At 38.3% G+C, this 21,606-nt stretch overlaps 1 protein-coding gene across 1 annotated transcript in view; it reads left to right on the plus strand.

Annotated features, from left to right (window-relative positions):
- Positions 1 to 19,399: 19,399 nt before the first annotated feature.
- stxbp5l (syntaxin binding protein 5L) overlaps positions 19,400 to 21,606 on the plus strand; it is a 298,005-nt gene continuing 295,798 nt past the window's right edge. The window contains exon 1 of the mRNA XM_066706964.1: positions 19,400 to 20,575. Within this exon, the coding sequence (XP_066563061.1) occupies positions 20,399 to 20,575 (177 nt within the window). The 5' untranslated portion in view covers positions 19,400 to 20,398. The remainder of the gene's footprint in view (positions 20,576 to 21,606) is intronic.

A 21,606-nucleotide genomic window follows, 5' to 3' on the forward strand; every position in this document is an offset into this window, starting at 1 on the left:
GTCAAGACAATCTCCTGAACTCCAAACTGAATGTCTGAATGGGAAAGAAAGGTGATTTAAGCAATTTTGAGCGTGGCATGGTTGTTGGTGCCAGACGGGCCGGTCTGAGTATTTCACAATCTGCTCAGTTACTGGGATTTTCACGCACAACCATTTCTAGGGTTTACAAAGAATGGTGTGAAAAGGGAAAAACATCCAGTATGCGGCAGTCCTGTGGGCGAAAATGCCTTGTTGATGCTAGAGGTCAGAGGAGAATGGGCCAACTGATTCAAGCTGATAGAAGAGCAGCTTTGACTGAAATAACCACTCGTTACAACCGAGGTATGCAGCAAAGCATTTGTGAAGCCACAACACATACAACCTTGAGGCAGATGGGCTACAACAGCAGAAGACCCCACCGGGTACCACTCATCTCCACTACAAATAGGAAAAAGAGGCTACAATTTGCACAAGCTCACCAAAATTGGACAGTTGAAGACTGGAAAAATGTTGCCTGGTCTGATGAGTCTCGATTTCTGTTGAGACATTCACATGGTAGAGTCAGAATTTGGCGTAAACAGAATGAGAACATGGATCCATCATGCCTTGTTACCACTGTGCAGGTTGGTGATGGTGGTGTAATGGTGTGGGGGTTGTTTTCTTGGCACACTTTAGGCCCCTTAGTGCCAATTGGGCATCGTTTAAATGCCACGGCCTACCTGAGCATTGTTTCTGACCATGTCCATCCCTTTATGACCACCATGTACCCATCCTCTGATGGCTACTTCCAGCAGGATAATGCACCATGTCACAAAGGTCGAATCATTTCAAATTGGTTTCTTGAACATGACAATGAGTTCACTGTACTAAACTGGCCCCCACAGTCACCAGATCTCAACCCAATAGAGCATCTTTGGGATGTGGTGGAACGGGAGCTTCGTGCCCTGGATGTGCATCCCACAAATCTCCATCAACTGCAAGATGCTATCCTATCAATATGGGCCAACATTTCTAAAGAATGCTTTCAGCACCTTGTTGAATCAATGCCACGTAGAATTAAGGCAGTTCTGAAGGCAAAAGGGGGTCAAACACAGTATTAGTATAGTGTTCCTAATAATCCTTTAGGTGAGTGTATATGTATGCATAGTTCTTATATTTAACCAATGCTAATTAGCAATGATAATGTAAATAAATTAGTAAGTAATGCAATTACATATTATTTGCAAGTTCCCTACACACATAATGCAAATCAGGTTTAAATTAGAATACCCCGGTGGCCTGGGGCATTGCATCTCTATTTTAGCATCTACACAGCAATTCAAGCATTATACTACTATTACATGCAAAAAATTCAACAAATTGGTTCACAAATAATAGATTTTTAGCAAGGTTCCTGCTTGAAATGCTTTTTAAAATTTATTTTTTTCTGGACTGAGGTCCCTGTGAACCCATGGTTGTAGTGTGGAATGTTGTTATAGTGCTGGATTTTGTTTCTTATTTTAATATAAGTATATACCATAGATATATACCACTCAATACAGCTTGCAAATAAATCTGTGGAGAAAAATAAAATAAATAATTGACATTTATGGTCTCTTTATAAATTATACCATAGTTGTTGCTGAATTCGTCCCTCTATTACTAGAGCACAGAATGATTTTCATCAGTTAGAGTGAAAGAGTGCAATTATTTTGAATTGAGCTGCAGCTTTGTGTACATTTTACACTGCTACGATTGTCATTTTGTTTATTTTGCAAGAGGATTCAGGTAAAGAAGGTTTTGCCCGTAATAAATACAAGGTAGGTAATGACATTTTATGCTTTCTTGTGTCAAAGCAACAACATCATGAGATTAACTGTTACAGAAATTATAAAAATACTTAAATATAATTGCCTTAGATCCAAACTGCATTACGTTTTCGTTTTATAGGAAAATATCCATCAATCAATTGAAAGTTTAATTTATTAAGTGCCTTACAGAGTACTATCTCAAGGCATTACCATAAAAAGTACAAATTCGAAATCACCAATAACAATAAAACTGGCAAAATAGTTAAATAAAAATCTAGTAAAGAACATACTCATGGTTGATGTAAAGCCAGATTATCCTTGTTTTAAAAGTGCACACTCACTGAATGATTTGATCAGTTGGGGCAGGGCTTAGGTGTTGGCGTAGCTTCAGATCATAGGCTGAGAGAGCAGAGATCTCCTACAGATCCCATCCTGGCCCTAGAGGAGTGAGTGAGTGAGTATAGCATGGTAGCAGATCACTGAAGAGACTAAAGAGAATACACAATCGCTTGTAAAAGGACAAGGATTTCTTTAACACAATGGAAGTGATCTGAAGTGTCAAAGGCAGTTTAGAAGTAAATCTTTGCATAAGCCAAGACAGTTGGAGAGATGAGCAGCTGGACACTGGCCAGTGTTTTAAAGAATGAAGGATAAATCAATGTTCAGGGCCCAACTATTTTGTTAGATCCAGACACCTGCAGTAAAGACGTTTTGATACATGAAAAGATTAGACTTGTTTCACCTACACAGATATGTGCATAGACCTGTATGTCATCTTATGACTGTGTGCCTATCGGTCTGGAGGAGATGAGGAGATCATTTCATCATTTTGATATGATTATTTGTATTGTTATTGTTAATGGAAGTTTCTATTCTTGAAAATTACAAATGATTGGTTAGCAACACTTGAATCGATACATTGCATGCATTGGCAAGAACTTTACTACTATCACATCAGAGGCCATCAAGACCTGCATATATTCCAACATGAGTGTGCCAATGTAGCTAGAGTATGTTTACACTTACGGACCAGAACACTCACAGGTTATCACTGGTGCATTCGTTTGAGAGATGAGCCAATACCATTACACTTGCCCTGCTGCTATTAAGAACTGGTTTGGAAAAGCTAGACTTCCTAAGACTTCCTTCTGATATTTTTCAATAATTTCAAGCACGATGAAGCTATACAAGAGGCAGGGGTAGCCAACCCTGTTTTACAGGTCTCTCTAAATCATCTGGATACCTTAATCACATGTTTATTGATTCATAATTGGTTCAATTGAGCAGGTAACAATTTGTCTCTATAGGACAGGGTTGGACACCCCTGTACTACAACATTAATCAATATTCACCACCTTCAGACTCATGTTGTATGTCATTGAAGCTGGTCATTTCATTGGCTTATTGACCATAAATGGAGTTTAAAGCTGCAGTTTGGGTGGAGGACAACCCCAATCTTATGCTTGACATCCGCCTTATCAAGCATACCTGTCCAGCATCAAATGCACTATCCCATAATTCGTTGCTTTACATCCCTACTCCACCACAAACCCCACTTTTGTAGCAGCTCCTTGGCTCATTCCACCTAGCTGAGAGGTTTCAAATGGCCTCACCCTCATGGCCAGGATATCGTTCCCTTAGTCAAGCAAGTCTCTTTAAACCTCCTACTACATACGTCTATTGAGGTTGTTCAAATTCCTGCAGCCAACTAAACAATTTGGCCTGTCTGTATCCTTATCATAGCACTTATTATAGATCTGTCTGATGATTTTACTGGTATTAAAGATATTTAAAGCAGGCCATTGCATTATTATTTATTTTTAATAAGCTATTCTACAAATGCAAATATCTTATCACAGGATACTGTAGTTCCTTGCTCAGGCAGTCTTTTAAAAAATGTCACACAGGCAACACATTCAATAAGACTTTTCATCTTTATTCTGAATTTGCTGCAAATCCAACAAGTGTAGGTTATACACTACCAGTCAAAAGTTTTAAAACACCCCAACTTGTCCAGTGAATAACCTGAAATGGTACAAAGGTAAGTGGTAAACTGAAAAAAAAAAAGTTAAGGTTACAAAAAACTGAAAAAGAATGTACATTTCAGAGTTATATACTGTGTTACTACACCCTCTTAAGTGTTACGCGCAGCTCCTGTGCATAGAAGTTACACTGTATTCCTACAATGCGCACATTGTTTGAAAGCTTATTCTCTGGGCTACCAGTGTGTTTCATTCTCAAACACACCTGATTTACAGTTTCCATGTCACCCGCCGTCATTCAGTGCAGGGGGTAAACGCGTAGTCTGCTCTGGGGGAGGGTCTTATTCATAGGGTCACAGATCTCTCAGTTTCAATCAGATTTCTTTGGAAATAGGCTTGTTTTGTTCAGAACAACCTAACGATTAATCCAGTATATATTATTTGATGTTCTATCTAACACAGATAAGTTCAGATCCAATTATGTAAAATTGTTGTATATTAGTACACTGTAAACAGAGTTTTCCATCTTCCATCATATTGAGCTCTCTATGGGTGTGTGTTGCTTCTACCAAAACGTGGATGGTCTTGTTTTGAACAGTAAATTGTAAAATGTATTATTTTGAATTGCTATGTTTTAGCTAAGTTGAATTTGTAATGATCTTACTTGTACTTCTCTGTATTTTTGCACTTATGTTGTAAGTTGCCCTGGATAAGGGCGTCTGCCAAGAAATAAAAATAATAATAATAATAATAATAATAATAATAATAATAATAATAATAATAATAATAATAATAATAATAATAATAAACTGTATGGTTCCAGAATATGTCATAATTGTCAATATTTTCTGAGATTTTGTATTCCTACTCAGACCAAGTATCCCCCCATCCCCACATTTCAGGGGGTCAGGGGGCATAAGTTTTGGGGGGTGGTAATTTCACATCAGAGAATGCTTCACATCGTCTCAGCTTTCATGGGATACCAAACACTTGGGAAACAACACAACAATGAAGAGTACACATGGGATTAAGAGAAGCACATGTATTTGGTGCCCTTTTAAGGGTACCAGAGGGGGTTGTCAGCTCAAGGGGTTACATTTTGTTAAACAAAACGATTCCATTATTTATTTATTTTCTGTATTATGCTTTAATTTCACAGTACATTGAGACATTAAACTGCATACATTTCAATAAAAACTCCCCTCGGACTCTTGGAGACCTCTATCCCTATGGAGAAGTCCACCAGTTTAAATTCAACCTTAATCAACCTTAGTCTATAGCTTGGAGTCCCCGTTAGTGTAACCACATTGCCTGTGCATAGACTGGAGTCCATCATCAGCAACTTGCCTGGTTTACCACTCACCTGAAGCATATACTAGGGATGGTGTTGCACTGATGGTGCTGATTGCAAAACACATATTTGGCTGTGCAGTTACTGGGGCACAGCAGCCTTCTGTGAGATAAAGATGTCTTTATTATAATTTTGTTATTATTATTTAAATATTTTACAACTGAACACTAAGGCAATTTCAGAAGGCTATACAACATCCTAAACAGTATATTGCACACATTAGCAAATCAGAAGTTAAAAAAGTATACAGATAATTGCATACATAGAAGCATAAACACACACGCACACGCACACACAATAAAGACATCAGCAGGGAAGTCTCCAGATTAGGTTAGCAGTCTTTATAACATTTACAGTCATTTCCCTCAAACTGCTGCAATCCATGCAGAAAGCCTTTCTTCACTAGATGTGTGGAACAATTATCCTTGCAACAATAATTCATAATAGAAAAACACCAATGCTAAACTTCAGCTGGGACCTATATCCTTTACCCTTGGATCTGCAAATGGAAGCCTAGCCAGTGATACACCACAGAAAGCAGCTGTCAGCAGGAACAGCCTGTATCAATATTTGGAAATCTATTACTCCAGGGTCTCGGTGCTTCTGTGTTTTCATTCCACCTGGATTAGTTCATTGAAGTAATTATTAATTTAACTGAACTGATTTAGACTAGGCCTAATGCAGGTGCTGCTTTAAAGAGGGTTATAAAACCTGTGGCCCTCAGGGACTGGATTTGAAGATATCTACTTTTTCCTAGATGTTTTGCCCCAGTATCAATGAAGCAACAATCTGAGAAGTGTCACCACTATGGGTACATATTTCAGCATTAATTCCAAGTTCTCCAGAAAGTCAAGTGATGAAAATAATATGCATTATGTTATGTAATATTGGAAATACAATGCTTTTTCATCCTTCTAGTTTACTTATCTTTGAATATTTTGTTTACCAGTCTGTCCTTTTAAGGATTCCCCCTAGGCTGCCTAACTCCATAGGCTGGGGAGAATGAAAGCATAAGACAAATATGTTCAGTTCCTGAAGCAGCATAACTGCTTTGAATTGCAACAAGTGTTGTGTCTGTCAGTGAACTGTGTGTGCTGGGTGCCTGTGAAGTATAAACGCATGTATAGTTATTTAGTGTATTATTGGATAATGTCCTCATGTCCAACATGCTTATGTAGCTTTTGCACAGTCTGTTTACCAATCATGAATTCTAGTGTCCTTTGCAAATATCCTACACAAGCAACCACAATCAAGAACATTCACCCTTCTAGCAATCAACAAACTGATCACATCCAAGGTAGACACTGATAAGGACAAGTAATGGCTGTTATGTGTGACTCCTTATCAAAATGTCACACGTGTTTTTTTTTGTTTTTTTTGTCTGTAAGAAAGCAGCATATTACACTGATTGCATATCTATGAGACAGATGAGCTTTAGTTTGTACATGTTGTCCTTTCAGCCATTTTTTAAACAAATTAACAGAGGTAATTTATCCATGAACCACCGTAGGAAGGAACATGAGACCCTTCTTCTTGATTATTCACCTGCAGGAACTATAAAGTCATTGACCAAATGCGTCTGTGAGAAGTAGTTGTAAGAAATCAAGGGGAAAGCAGGGCACACTTTTACAGTATTAGTGGAATTGTCTTACCTCAGTTTCATCCACTGTAATCTGGCTGGATCAATCTGTGAAAAGATATAATTGCAAAAGAAAACGGTTATTGAATATTTTGTATTCAACTAATCATCAATAACATTCTTTCCAATTGTGAGTGTGAACACATTTGACTATAACTGAGGGTGACATGATTATGAGAATGGTGAACCTGAAGAGACCTGTATCAGTCTCCTCCACGTATACTGGTCTCAGTCTGTAGGAAAACAAGAGCATAGACAAGAGCAAGAGAATTATAGACAACGGGAGGTGGAAAAGTGGAAACTGAAAGATACAAAAACATTCAGAATACACAAGCAAAATGGGTGAAAACCCAGACATGTATAAGACTAAAAGCAAATGATGCTGTAGCTAATAATAGTTTGCATCTGCTATGGTAGATGACATTCTTATTCTGACTTACAAATACTGCTGGGGGGAGCTCAGTACCTTAACAGATTAATCTTTAGCCCTGCAGTTACAATATAAGTCTCTCTCCCCCCCCCCCCCCCCCCATGGCTTTAGTAATGCAAGATGGCAGGCACCATATCTGCAGTGACATTTTGTATGAACAATCTGTTACCTGTTATTTTACAAAAAGCTACAAATATAGGTGATGCTTGCTATACTACTAATAATTAATATTATGTTATTTTTTTGCTGTTGTTGTCGTTGCAAACCTAGCCTAATAGTCAACATTTAAAATGAAAAGTAAAATACCAATATATATATATATATATATATATATATATATATATATATATATATATATATATAAAATACTTGACATATTGGTTGTATTGCAAGCTATATTGATTGTAAGGGATCATTTGCATTAACATCTCCCTCCCTGCTAAATCAATTACTGTGTGCAGTGTTGTGGCTTCAGCAAGAGGGAGGATTTGTTTTCTTTCTCCTGGGAAGGAGATGATTCTTAGCTGGAGTGATCTCTTGTCCAAATCCAAACAAAATGCAACCTCTTAACCTGCTGTAAAGTGAGAATGAGGAGAAATGCTTTCATGTATTTAGGGCCTAGTTCTGTGCATGTCCAGCTCTAATGTTGTCCCATTAAGAGTTTCTACACTGGATTCTTTGTTTCCAGTGCTTATGTCTTGCCAGCGTTCCAGTGTAAAGGTGTGTTGTCAAGTGATGTAGAGGCAGACCAAAAACCAAGATAAAGTGCAAAAATGTCGGGGTTTAGCGAGGTGCCGACATGTTGACTCTGTTAAAGGAGTAAAAATGTATATACAAATAAAAATACAGCAACTAAAATAAATAAACAGACATGGACAAAGTAACTATTGTTATTTCTCCTAATCATTTAAGCATATACTTCCAATCAAATGAACAGGAATCATTAGCAGAATTTAATGTATTATTGCACTGCTCACATTTGTGTCTTATTAACACAAATACCCAGCTATGTTGACATCTCTCTAGAATGAAGACCAATACAGCGTATAGAGTTTTTGACCCATAACTCCTCCCATGTGTGAGTCTTAATTGCTTACATGGAACAGAAAAACAAAAAACACAAAAACCTATTATTGACATAAACTGTTATAAACACAATGGCATACAACTGTGCACCTTTTCATATTCAAAAAGTGTCACTCTTTAAACCTAATTCCATGGCTACAGCAGCTAGACAGCACTGTTTGAATAATTTCCACATTTATCGACATTTAAAATCTAAATAAATCACTGGCTTTTGCTCCTGTCATTTAAAAGGACTATGTGCACCTCATCCTCCCAAAGGACACAAACAGTCACCGCATGTCACTTATAAACATACAATGTTTTGCCCTGGAATATGTTTCCTAATGTCCAGGGACACAAACAGATGCTACACGAAATACATCACAAAGATCTCTTCATACAAGTTAGTGCAACTCATTATTACCTTTATATCTATTTAATACTTTTCTCACGTTGTTATTTTTCTACTCTTTTAACTTCTAGTTATGCACCAGCGATTATCATTTGTACTCACAATGACTTAAACATTATAAAATGCTAATCATACCCTAATGAAGGCTGTACACAACCACCCTACTTCATCACATCCTTCCTAATGAACTGTAAGCCATCTACCTGACCTGAAACAACAACCGCTTATTAGATGGTTTTACTGCTGCTTAAGTTTTTAATGTTTTTTTTCCTGGATTTTGGGCAGGATTTAAAATAAGTAAAACTCAGGGCCTAGGTTTATTAATGCTTTTGTTTGATTTATTTGTTTCCCCCTGCATATCACCATGCACCAAGAATCCCTCTACAAGTTACTGAGGGGAATCAATTGAATCTGACTGTAATTAAAATCATGCACTGAAGTTTCATCAAGAAACGAGCAGCTAACGAATCTGATAAATGGCACATCCCCAAAATGCAACTTACAAAATCGAAAACATAGAATGTATTTTACCTGTTTCTCCTTTTTCATAGTATGAATCCAAGCTTTTAATTAATGCTCTGTTACCATTCAGTGGAAATTGCTAGGCAGAGAGAGTGAGATGTCAGTCTCCATGAAGCAGCAATAACATACCATCTCATTCAGAAAATAAAGTAGTGTCTGCTGACATTAAACCTAGTTTGGCAAGTAAGGTGGTTCTCTGGGGAACTTTTAAGATGAGCATCATTTGTGGGTTTTTCTGTAAGGGATGTGGGGGGTAAGTAGAGGCATTAGCACATTTACTTCTTGAGATAAAAGAAACCATTGCCACACAAACCTGGAAGTGATTGCTACTTTGCTACTTTTGCCTTCAGCGCTACACGGAGTAACCATTCATGGCAGTTCAGCAGTTCCCTCAAGGTCCTCCTTTCCCATGAGCATGGAGGTGGGGATTTATACTGACGGCCTGACCTGATCAACCATAAGGCATGTACCTTCTCTCTCTGCGTAACAGTTTGCTAAAGGACATTCTCAAAGGTCTCAGATTTGCATAATATCAAATTCTATTAAGTGCAAAACACACACATATACATAAGTGAAGCAGCAAAGGAAACATTTAGCTGGGAGGTAGGATGGCAATTTTGAGCAGATCTGAAATCTCCTTTATATCCCATTGAAGTATGCTGGTGTGCGCTAAGGGAGTTTTTATAGTTTTGTTTGCAGTTTTGCTTGCTTGTGATGTGTATAACATTGTAATTTATTGGTTATATGTTCTACCATTGGCAAGTCCATCAAGTAATGATTGGGGTCAGACACCACACTGGGAAATGGGAATGTTTTTCTGTTCTTCAGTTATTTTATCTAAACCTCCAAAAAGGAATATCTGACCTCCTTCGGGCACATGTTTTTTGTTGGGGCAAATGGCTTCATTGCCATTCAAGGTAGACATGAGTACAATATAATCAAAATACATGAACTTAGTCTAAAACAAGTCTCTGTGGATGCATACAAAGAGCATGCTTGAATAATCTTTAAAACCCAAGAAGCAGATCATGCATATAGGCAGTTGGAATCTTAGTGCAAACCAAACAGGTGAGGTGAAACCCTAAAAGAGATACTTCAGTCTTGATGTTGACAGGTAGCTGGTTCATAACTATTGTGCAAAAGAAGAGTAGTGAGCCAGTAGAACATGGAAGCAAAAGGCATAACTAGTCAAACTGTATGGATAAAAAATGTACACCAAACTTAAATGACTTCTGTCTGTCATCTGAAGACCACCACTCAAACACTACCACATCCTGGACACCTCCAGGAATACCCCTTTACTACTTGGAAATATATATAATTAATCCGTAATGTATTGCGACTTCAAAGCTGAACTTGGAACTGGTTGACATCCCACAGATTCCTCATTCCCAGCTGTGGCTTTATCTATCTTGCATTCTAGGAAACCTAGGTGGATGTGACCTTTTCTCAGAAATCCAGACTAACTTCTGTGGTAAGTTTCTCCCGTGGAAAGATATACACAGATGTACTGGTATAAGTTACAGTCCTACACATTTAAAAATATTTCTAAATAATTTAAAGGTATATCCTGAATTTCATTAAAAGTGAAGGTTCTGACAGCCCCGAGCTAAGCTCTTTCACATCTGTTGAATGTTTAAACTGTCATACTGTTTACCTTTCACGACTGCAGGAAGAATATTTCGTCCCATTTCTAAACCAAGCAATGTGCAAGGAGCAGGCTCTATTCTTTTCATGATGACTCAAATAAATTTATATATATATATATATATATATATATACACTCACCTAAAGGATTATTAGGAACACCTGTTCAATTTCTCATTAATGCAATTATCTAACCAACCAATCACATGGCAGTTGCTTCAAGGCATTTAGGGGTGTGGTCCTGGTCAAGACAATCTCCTGAACTCCAAACTGAATGTCTGAATGGGAAAGAAAGGTGATTTAAGCAATTTTGAGCGTGGCATGGTTGTTGGTGCCAGACGGGCCGGTCTGAGTATTTCACAATCTGCTCAGTTACTGGGATTTTCACGCACAACCATTTCTAGGGTTTACAAAGAATGGTGTGAAAAGGGAAAAACATCCAGTATGCGGCAGTCCTGTGGGCAAAAATGCCTTGTTGATTCCAGAGGTCAGAGGAGAATGGGCCGACTGATTCAAGCTGATAGAAGAGCAACTTTGACTGAAATAACCACTCGTTACAACCGAGGTATGCAGCAAAGCATTTGTGAAGCCACAACACGTACAACCTTGAGGCGGATGGGCTACAACAGCAGAAGACCCCACCGGGTACCACTCATCTCCACTACAAATAGGAAAAAGAGGCTACAATTTGCACAAGCTCACCAAAATTGGACAGTTGAAGACTGGAAAAATGTTGCCTGGTCTGATGAGTCTCGATTTCTGTTGAGACATTCAGATGGTAGAGTCAGAATTTGGCGTAAACAGAATGAGAACATGGATCCATCATGCCTTGTTACCACTGTGCAGGCTGGTGGTGGTGGTGTAATGGTGTGGGGGATGTTTTCTTGGCACACTTTAGGCCCCTTAGTGCCAATTGGGCATCGTTTAAATGCCACGGCCTACCTGAGCATTGTTTCTGACCATGTCCATCCCTTTATGACCACCATGTACCCATCCTCTGATGGCTACTTCCAGCAGGATAATGCACCATGTCACAAAGGTCGAATCATTTCAAATTGGTTTCTTGAACATGACAATGAGTTCACTGTACTAAACTGGCCCCCACAGTCACCAGATCTCAACCCAATAGAGCATCTTTGGGATGTGGTGGAACGGGAGCTTCGTGCCCTGGATGTGCATCCCACAAATCTCCATCAACTGCAAGATGCTATCCTATCAATATGGGCCAACATTTCTAAAGAATGCTTTCAGCACCTTGTTGAATCAATGCCACGTAGAATTAAGGCAGTTCTGAAGGCGAAAGGGGGTCAAACACAGTATTAGTATGGTGTTCCTAATAATCCTTTAGGTGAGTGTATATATATATATATATATATATATATATATATATACAGTGAGGGATAAAAGTATTTGATCCCCTGCTGATTTTGTACGTTAGTACGTTTGCCGCGTACGTTAACATGCAAATCAATGTATAACTTTTTTGAAATGCATTTTTCTGTATTGTTTTGTTGTTATTCTGTCTCTCACTGTTAAAATACACCTACCATTACAATTATAGACTGATCATTTCTTTCTCAGTGGGCAAAAGTACAAAATCAGCAGGGGATCAAATACTTTTTTCCCCCACTGTATATATATATACACTCACCTAAAGGATTATTAGGAACACCATACTAATACTGTGTTTGACCCCCTTTCACCTTCAGAACTGCCTTAATTCTACGTGGCATTGATTCAACAAGGTGCTGAAAGCATTCTTTAGAAATGTTGGCCCATATTGATAGGATAGCATCTTGCAGTTGATGGAGATTTGTGGGATGCACATCCAGGGCACGATCCCAAAAGATGCTCTATTGGGTTGAGATCTGGTGACTGTGGGGGCCAGTTTAGTACAGTGAACTCATTGTCATGTTCAAGAAACCAATTTGAAATGATTCGACCTTTGTGACATGGTGCATTATCCTGCTGGAAGTAGCCATCAGAGGATGGGTACATGGTGGTCATAAAGGGATGGACATGGTCAGAAACAATGCTCAGGTAGGCCGTGGCATTTAAACGATTCCCAATTGGCACTAAGGGGCCTAAAGTGTGCCAAGAAAACATCCCCCACACCATTACACCACCACCACCAGCCTGCACAGTGGTAACAAGGCAAGATGGATCCATGTTCTCATTCTGTTTACGCCAAATTCTGACTCTACCATCTGAATGTCTCAACAGAAATCGAGACTCATCAGACCAGGCAACATTTTTCCAGTCTTCAACTGTCCAATTTTGGTGAGCTTGTGCAAATTGTAGCCTCTTTTTCCTATTTGTAGTGGAGATGAGTGGTACCCGGTGGGGTCTTCTGCTGTTGTAGCCCATCCGCCTCAAGGTTGTACGTGTTGTGGCTTCACAAATGCTTTGCTGCATACCTCGTTTGTAACGAGTGGTTATTTCAGTCAAAGTTGCTCTTCTATCAGCTTGAATCAGTCGGCCCATTCTCCTCTGACCTCTAGCATCAACAAGGCATTTTCGCCCACAGGACTGCCGCATACTGGATGTTTTTCCCTTTTCACACCATTCTTTGTAAACCCTAGAAATGGTTGTGCGTGAAAATCCCAGTAACTGAGCAGATTGTGAAATACTCAGACCGGCCCGTCTGGCACCAACAACCATGCCACGCTCAAAATTGCTTAAATCACCTTTCTTTCCCATTCAGACATTCAGTTTGGAGTTCAGGAGATTGTCTTGACCAGGACCACACTCCTAAATGCATTGAATGCCATGTGATTGGTTGGTTAGATAATTGCATTAATGAGAAATTGAACAGGTGTTCCTAATAATCCTTTAGGTGAGTATATATATATATATATATATATATATATATATATGTATATGTATATATTTATATATATCCTGACAGCCTGTGTTTTATCACTGTATCTGGGTGCCAAAAATTACACAGAAATATGCTTTACCCACATCAATTTTACCCACCTTAAATTTATGTGCTTTTGGCTGTCATTGAAGGATACAATTGCTAAAAGCCAGACTGGCTTAAAGTCAAAATAGATTTAACTTTCCAGTGCTAGATGTCATTATTGCATTAGCCTTCAATAACCTTTGGGATTAAGCTCCTGAAAATGAAGGAAAGGAAAGCATATTTTGGTTCATAGAGATGGCATAGATAGCCGAGTACTAGATTTAACAGAAACCCTTTAGTTTGAGAGTTGTCCATGTCACTGTAGAAATTCTTCTTGAACAGATGTATTAGCACATACCTGATGAACTATGTTATTATATGTTCACACAATTAATATATATAGAAGGAATGCCTGGCTAATAACACTCAAATAATACTTCATTAATATGCTCCACATTGTAAAGCATGTAATTTGCAGCCCTTCAATGAATGTGTTACCTATTAATCTTCCTTTGATTAACTTCTCATGAACTAAGTGTTTCAAGATAACTGGTCACCATTCACCACCTTCTGTGGTAAAGGTGTGGAAGTATTGCTAAGAACTACTGTCTTCTCTATGAAAAGAACACACAGGATATGGTCATATACACCTCATATTTATCCACTGATGTAATAACAGATAGGCTAAATGCTGATCTTAAGTCTATTGAATTTTGGTTAAATTCAAACCATCTTTCTCTAAACACAAACAAAAAACAGAAAAACAAAATGCATGTGTTTTAGATCCCCTTGTAAGCCTTTCAACACCCCTCCCCCTGTAATAATCAACAACAAACAAATAACAGCAGTAACCTCTTTTTAATACCTTGGACTTTTTCTTGATTCCCGTATCACCTACAATGGCTGTCAAATATATTCACCCCCCTTGGACTTTTCCACATTTCATTGTGTTACAACATGAAATCAGATAGTTAATCAGGAGTTTTGGCGACTGATCAACACAGAAAATGTCCATAATGTCAAAGTGAAAAATATAATCTGTAAAGTGTTCTAAATTAATTACAAATACAATTAGAAAATACTTGAATGCATAAGTAATCATGGTGTGTCACATGATTTCAGGTTAAATCCACCTGTCTCTGGGAGGTCCCACAGTTGGTTAGTACAATTCCTAACAAAAACTACATCATGAAGACGAAAGAACATTCAATGCAAATCTGGAATAAAGTTCTTCAAAAGCACCAATCAGGGATAGGATTGCCAGAATGCATGTGGGAGACTCTGAGACCAAGTGAAGGAAGGTTCTATGGTCTGAAGAGACCAAAATAGAGCTTTTTGGCCTCAGCGCTAAGAGCTATGTTTGGTGAAAGCATAACACCGCACATCATCCTGAGAACACCATCCCTACCATGAAGAATGGTGGTGGCAGCATCATGCTATGGGGATGCTTCTCAGCATCAGGGCCTGGAAACCTTGTAAAGATAGAGGACAAAATGGATGCAGCAAAGTAGAGAGAAATCCTGGAAGAAAACCTGCTGAAGTCTGCAAGAGACCTGGGACTTGGGAGAAGATTCATCTTTCAGCAGGACAATAACCGCAAACATACAGCCAAAGATACACTGGAATGGATTAAAAATAAAAAGGTCAATGTCCTGGAGTAGCCTAGTCAAAGTCCAGACCTCAATTGAGAATATGTGGAAAGAGTTGAAAATTGCTGTTCACCAAAGGTCCCTAACCAACTTAATAGAGCTTGAGCAATTTTGCAAAGAAGAATGGGCAAAATATTGCATTGTCCAGATGTGCAAAGCTTGTAGAGATTTATCCACATAAACTGACTGTAATTGCTGCCAAAGGTGCCTCTACCAAATATTGACTGAAGGGGGTGATTACTTATGCATTCAGGTATTTTCTGTTCTATTTGTAATTAATTAGAACAATTTGCAGATTATATTTTTCACTTAAATTAAATTATACAATTGTGCAAACATGATTCACTTAGAAGTGTCTGCTTGGACCACCACTGTAATATTTTCAAGACATCCACAATCCTTGCATTTGACAATTTGAGAATCCACACATCTCTCAACTTGTATTGTCAATTGCATTTTAGTTTTTTTTCCCTCAGTTAGGCCTGATCATGTAAGCAGATCCATTACACAATGCTGGAATCCTGTTCTTAGATACAAAAATACATATGGTCAAAGGTCCTTCTTCTCCCAAATACAATCCCCCCACACACCTTAAAAGCATCTCTGTCATTACATACATTTAAAAGGGAATTCAGGAAAAGGCAGATTTTTTTCCTATGACTTTTAAACCCACTCTACCTGTATAAAAGAAGAAAAAAATCAATATGGTTTCTTTACAAGTTAGAAAGCTACACAAGTTTTCCCAGTCCTGTTCCTCAGAACCCAAAGTCTTTTGGTTTTCAGAACTACCTGTTGGATATTCCTGACCTACACCTACACTACTGAAAAGAGTACTGGGGAAGAATATAGATTGAGATCCAGAATATAGGTCTATAACTCAATTCCTGCTAGGGCACCATATTCCAGCTTTTATTTCAACAACTCCTGGTCACTAAATTGGCCTAATTAGCTTATTAACTGGATGACTGTAATACTAATGATTATTTCTGCACTTTCAGGAAGAGCAAGTTTTTATTGCCCTTGAAATAACCGGAACCTTTTTACATTTAGAAATTGTTTAAAATTCCCATCCACAATGCATTTTGTTTTATTTATTCAGCCACTCTGGGAACCTGACAGGTAATCAATGGTATTGCATAGAATACTGATTTATTATGTTGGTTAATTTGAACCCTTTGACCCATATTGTTTTGTTATACATCGGAAATGGGCAAGTCAAGATTTTGGGGCCACATGGTTTTCTGATTTTCAAACCAGCCATCTTAATAACTCAGCTGAATTAAACATTTGGGTAGTAGCTTTAATCACTCCTTACTGACAGGTATTAATGAGGTGCTAAGTGAAAGGCCAGGAATCTGGCTCTTGAAGATGAGGGTTGAATTCAGCATGACTGGTTCACTGAATAATTTCATTTCCGGAAAGCTAACCCGTGATCAACTTTCAGTAAAGCATTGGCATAGTGTTGTTTGGGAAAAACATCACAATTCAGTGATCCTACCTTGTGTGTTGGGCAAAGACTGATTAGCATTTTGGTCATGTTTATCAAGAAAAATATTTGATATCGATGGTATAGGTAAAGTGTTGTGGTAAAGTTGCAGTTCTGAACTCTGTAAAGAATCTATGCATATATGCAACAACATGGCTTGATGTGTACTTTTAACTTAATTAGTTTATTCATACCATAACATACATTTAGCAAGGCTCTCCGAGCCTGGTCCTGGAGAGGTGCAATCAAAACAAAGACTTGAACAAATTAAATTGTGTTCAATTAAGTAGGCGTTTATATACAGACGGGTGACAAATTAAAGGAAATCCAACATAAAGTGTCTCAGTAAGGTGTTGGGCACCATGAGCCCCCAGAACAGCTTCAATGCTCTTGGCATAGATTCCACGAGTCTCTGGAATTGGAGGGATGGAACACCATTCTTCCAAAAGATATTCCCTCATTTGGTGTTTTGATGATGGTGGTGGAGAGCGCTGTCTAACAAGTCAGTCCAAAATCTCCCATAGGTGTTCAATTGGGTTGAGATCTGGTGACTGTGATGGCCATAATATATGATTCACATCATTTTCATACTCATCAAACCATTCAGTAACCCCTCATGCCTGTGGATGGGGGCATTGTCATCCTGGAAGAGACCACTCCCATCAGGATAGAAATGTTTCACCATAGGACAAAGGTGATCACTCGGAATAACGTTGTAATGATTTGCAGTGACCCTGGCTGCAGTGAGTCAGTTGAGCAGTCTTTGTGACTGAAGCTCCTGCCACTCGTCCCCCAATAATGACCTCTCTTTCAAAGTCACTTTCCTCTTGCCATCTTGATCCAAAATCAAGGGCAACTGGGCCTGCTCAGCATTTTTATGCGTGCCACAGAGCATGATAGGATGTTAATTGATTAATTTTATGATGCATTACGCCTGTTTGGGGGCATCTGCATTTGTTATGTTTCTCCACTCATTTATTGAGGTTTTTCATTTACTTTGTCACCCATCTGTAAATGTAGTAATGCAGAGACAATTTTGAACAAACGCCTGGATACCTGCCATTTCTCAAGGTACGTTAAATAAGTTAAATGTGTCCCCAGTCTTTACAAAGCAGTGTTTTAGATTGACCCGTTAAACTAATTGGGGATCACCAGGACCAAGGATGGGAACTTCTAAATCATATTTCAGTGAGGGTTTATATGTTCAGTGTATTCTGTATCTCCAGCTCATAGTTTCCACATAGTTTCTTTTAGTTTTTTTTTGTGACTATGCTCAGCATTTGTCCTTGGGTTTACAAACTGGGTTTTCGTCCTCCTATACCAGACCTTCATCCTATACTAGTGCTATATGAGCCAGACTGATTCTGAAATATACTCCCTAACATGGAGTACATTATTTGTTTTCTATGAATGTCAGACTCATGGCCTGCAGTCTTCTTTTTATTTGTTCCATCTGGAGTAGTGAATTGATAAGTTATTTTTTCCTAGACTTATATGTTAGGTACTTATATATATATTGGACAAATGATAACATAAAATGTGTTGTTGACTCATACAGTATCCATATATTTTTTTAATCCTGGTTTTATGCTTTCAGCATGGCATTTGAGCAATTCAATAAATAAATGTTATCTTGTGATTAAAACATTAAGACACTATAACTCTCCAGAAATCTATTAATAAACAGTTTATTTTTTGCATAAAGAATATTTTTGCATACAAAGGTGTAAATTACCTATAAATCTGTCCAACATTTAAGATAAATTCATATAGGTAAAAATACTTTAAGGCATATGCATGTACTGTTAATTAAGTTAACCCATATGTTAGTATCTCACTTGCCATAACCTGCTCTTCAGTCCTCAGGCCATCTGTAGGTACATTTTCAGAAGCACATCTACTTCCTATTCCAGAAAACATTACAAAAGAAACCTGTCTCATTACCTCATCGGTGTCCCATTTCATGTTGAAATGTAGTAGCCATGCAAGGTATTTTACTCCAAAATTATAAGCACTCACATAGACGTTAAGCAGTAAAATAAGATCCCCACAGCACATGGCCTGCTTTAACTTGGAAGGCACAATAATATTCTGGGCTTCTCCACAAGTATTTTTTCGAATTAAACTTCAGTTTGATGTAAAAACCCTACTGTACATAGCTTTATGTGCATGGGTGTGTTTCACATGCTTCATTAGTATTCAACAGGGCACAACAGCACAGAAACTGGACCAGGCTTAAAATAACTAGCAGTTCAAATTGGTAAACTTGACAGTCATGTTGTTGAAAGCAAACCATTTTATATTTATATATGACATGATATTTGTCTTCATAACTGCAATCATGGGTATGTATTGAGTATAGGCAAAAGGATGAATGAAGATTTATATTTTGAACAGAAGGGCGGTGCGGATAGCAATATCTGTGAAGTGCTGTGTGTATTAGAAGTACCGAAATCGCCCTGTCCTCTTCGATCGATGATGAACAGAGCAGCTGCCAAATACAAACAACCGGTGAAGGTCTGTGCAATCCAATCAGTGGGAAGTGCGTTACCTTGCACTCCAATCGTGCAATTTGGTTTACTTTTACAATAGGCTAATGCAGATGACAATCGCACGAAAGCACTGAGGAAAGTGAGTGAGCAGCATTGGGCTCAGAAGCATTGCTGCTGCAAAAAAAAAAAAAAAAAAAAAAAAAAAGGAAAAAAGGTTTGGTTTAGTTAATTGGCAGGCCTTTCATATGTTAACCAACCAGAGCTGGCGATGGGCGGGGAGAAGCCATAGGGGCGAGAGGCGGAGTTGCTGGGTTTCAATACCATGGACAGCAGCTCACAGTCACTGCAGGGACAGAGATTGGGAGAGGAAAATGCTTTAAAACAGGGAGATCCTACCGTGCAGCGTGAAAAACTGAAAATGCTCCAATTCTGTAAAAGAGTTTTCTGATTTGCATTCATTTTGCAACGCGAATGGAAATAGCGATTCAGGAGAGGCAGCGTTTTCTGCTTCCAATTGTCTTTTTTTTTTCCCTGGTAAAAACAATAAGGATTAAATTGAAGAAACCATTCAGAACATTTTTTTATATATATATATATATATACCCTGTTAGCATTTTCATTAAATATTGATCTCAGTATCAATTAGGATACATATCTGCAGGTCCTTTGCTCATTTTATTGTGCTCTCATTTCGTAATGGTTTGAACGGGATATATCTTATCTTGCCAGAGGAAAATATGAAGTTTCGTGCTTTCAAAATAATAATTTAATACTGCAGTAATTGCTAATGCACCGACACAGATAGATTGGCGTTCTTATGTATGTTATTTTTTCCGAAAGCTCGCCGGTGCGTAAAAACCTTTAAGTTGATTCGTGGACATTGATACGTTTCAGCGAAATGAGGTCCTTCATTGACTTTTGTAATTGTACTTAAAATACGAGAACAGCGTCGATCTCTGGGCAGCTTTCTTTATTCATTGGATTTCTCATAAATGTAATTGCCATTTTTGAACCGTCTACGAGTTTTATGTTATTCTCTTTTGGCCATGAAGAAGTTTAATTTCCGAAAGGTGCTAGACGGCTTGACTGCCTCTTCCCCAGTCAGCAGCAGCGGCCCTCCCTCATGCCCAGGTGGCACAGTTACGCTGCCCACCGCGGCGGCACCTCCCAGGGAAATGGAAGTACAAGAAACGCTCACTTCCGAAAACTTTCAGATCTGTAAGGTGAGTTGACCGGAATTACTGCCTCATTTAGCATAATTAGACTTACTTTTAAAGGGGATCGCGACTCAAAGTGTGTGTAAATATATAGCATTGCATGTGCCACTGTAACGTGACACACCTTACCTCGTTTGTGCCATTGGGGTGTTTTATTAAAGTTGTGGTCAATGCGATCAAGGACCAACAACGCCCTGGTCTGTGTAGCATTTCAATTGATTGAAAATTGTGCTCCATAACTTCTCTTCCGACTTGGGGTGGCTTTATTTGAATCTCGATGGATTTAGGATGGACTCCAGCATTTGCCAAGCCCACGATTGTTGTAACAGTGTTATTTCCAGTACTGGCCATACACATGCTTTTGACTATATGAAGTCAAGGGAGTCACGACCAACTTTCGGCATGGATTGTTTGTGTGGGAGTGTATGTTGTTAAGAAACGAATGCCATGTGATGTATTTTCTTCTTGAGGGTTTGTGAGTGGATAGGGCCAATATATGTATAATTCAACCCATTCCATCTTTTTGTTGTTGTTGTTGTTGTTGTTTTTTGTTTGTTTGTTTGTTTTTGGTGTTAAATCTTAATCTGACCTGCAGAAACTTGGATCCAACAACCAGTTCCCCCAAGCCCATCCTATGTTTACTGTGCATTGGACAGCACTGACCTCATCCTCCTCCTATGGGTTTTTCTGGAGTTGCGCCAAACTAACACTAGCTGGGAACCAAATACATAATTTCAAGGTTTCATTTTTGACTAAATCTAGTACTATATACTATGCTAGGACATAATGTACAGATAAATAAGCTCAATTTAATAAATCTTATATTTTAACTGTTTTTCAAATACTCAAAACACAATAAATGAAACAGTCCCCCGTTCCGCAGTCTAATTAGTCTGATATAATTTTCTTTGGTTGGGATTATTTTTAGACGCACTTGATGCATTTAGAGCTGACTAAAGCAGTTATTTCTCGGCTTCTAGTGAATTTTTGAATTCGATGTAAATTATTCATAGAAGCATGGACGAGGTTGGCTACGG

The sequence above is a fragment of the Amia ocellicauda genome, chromosome 6 (genome assembly GCF_036373705.1).
Source record: "Amia ocellicauda isolate fAmiCal2 chromosome 6, fAmiCal2.hap1, whole genome shotgun sequence".
Classification (NCBI taxonomy): domain Eukaryota; kingdom Metazoa; phylum Chordata; class Actinopteri; order Amiiformes; family Amiidae; genus Amia; species Amia ocellicauda.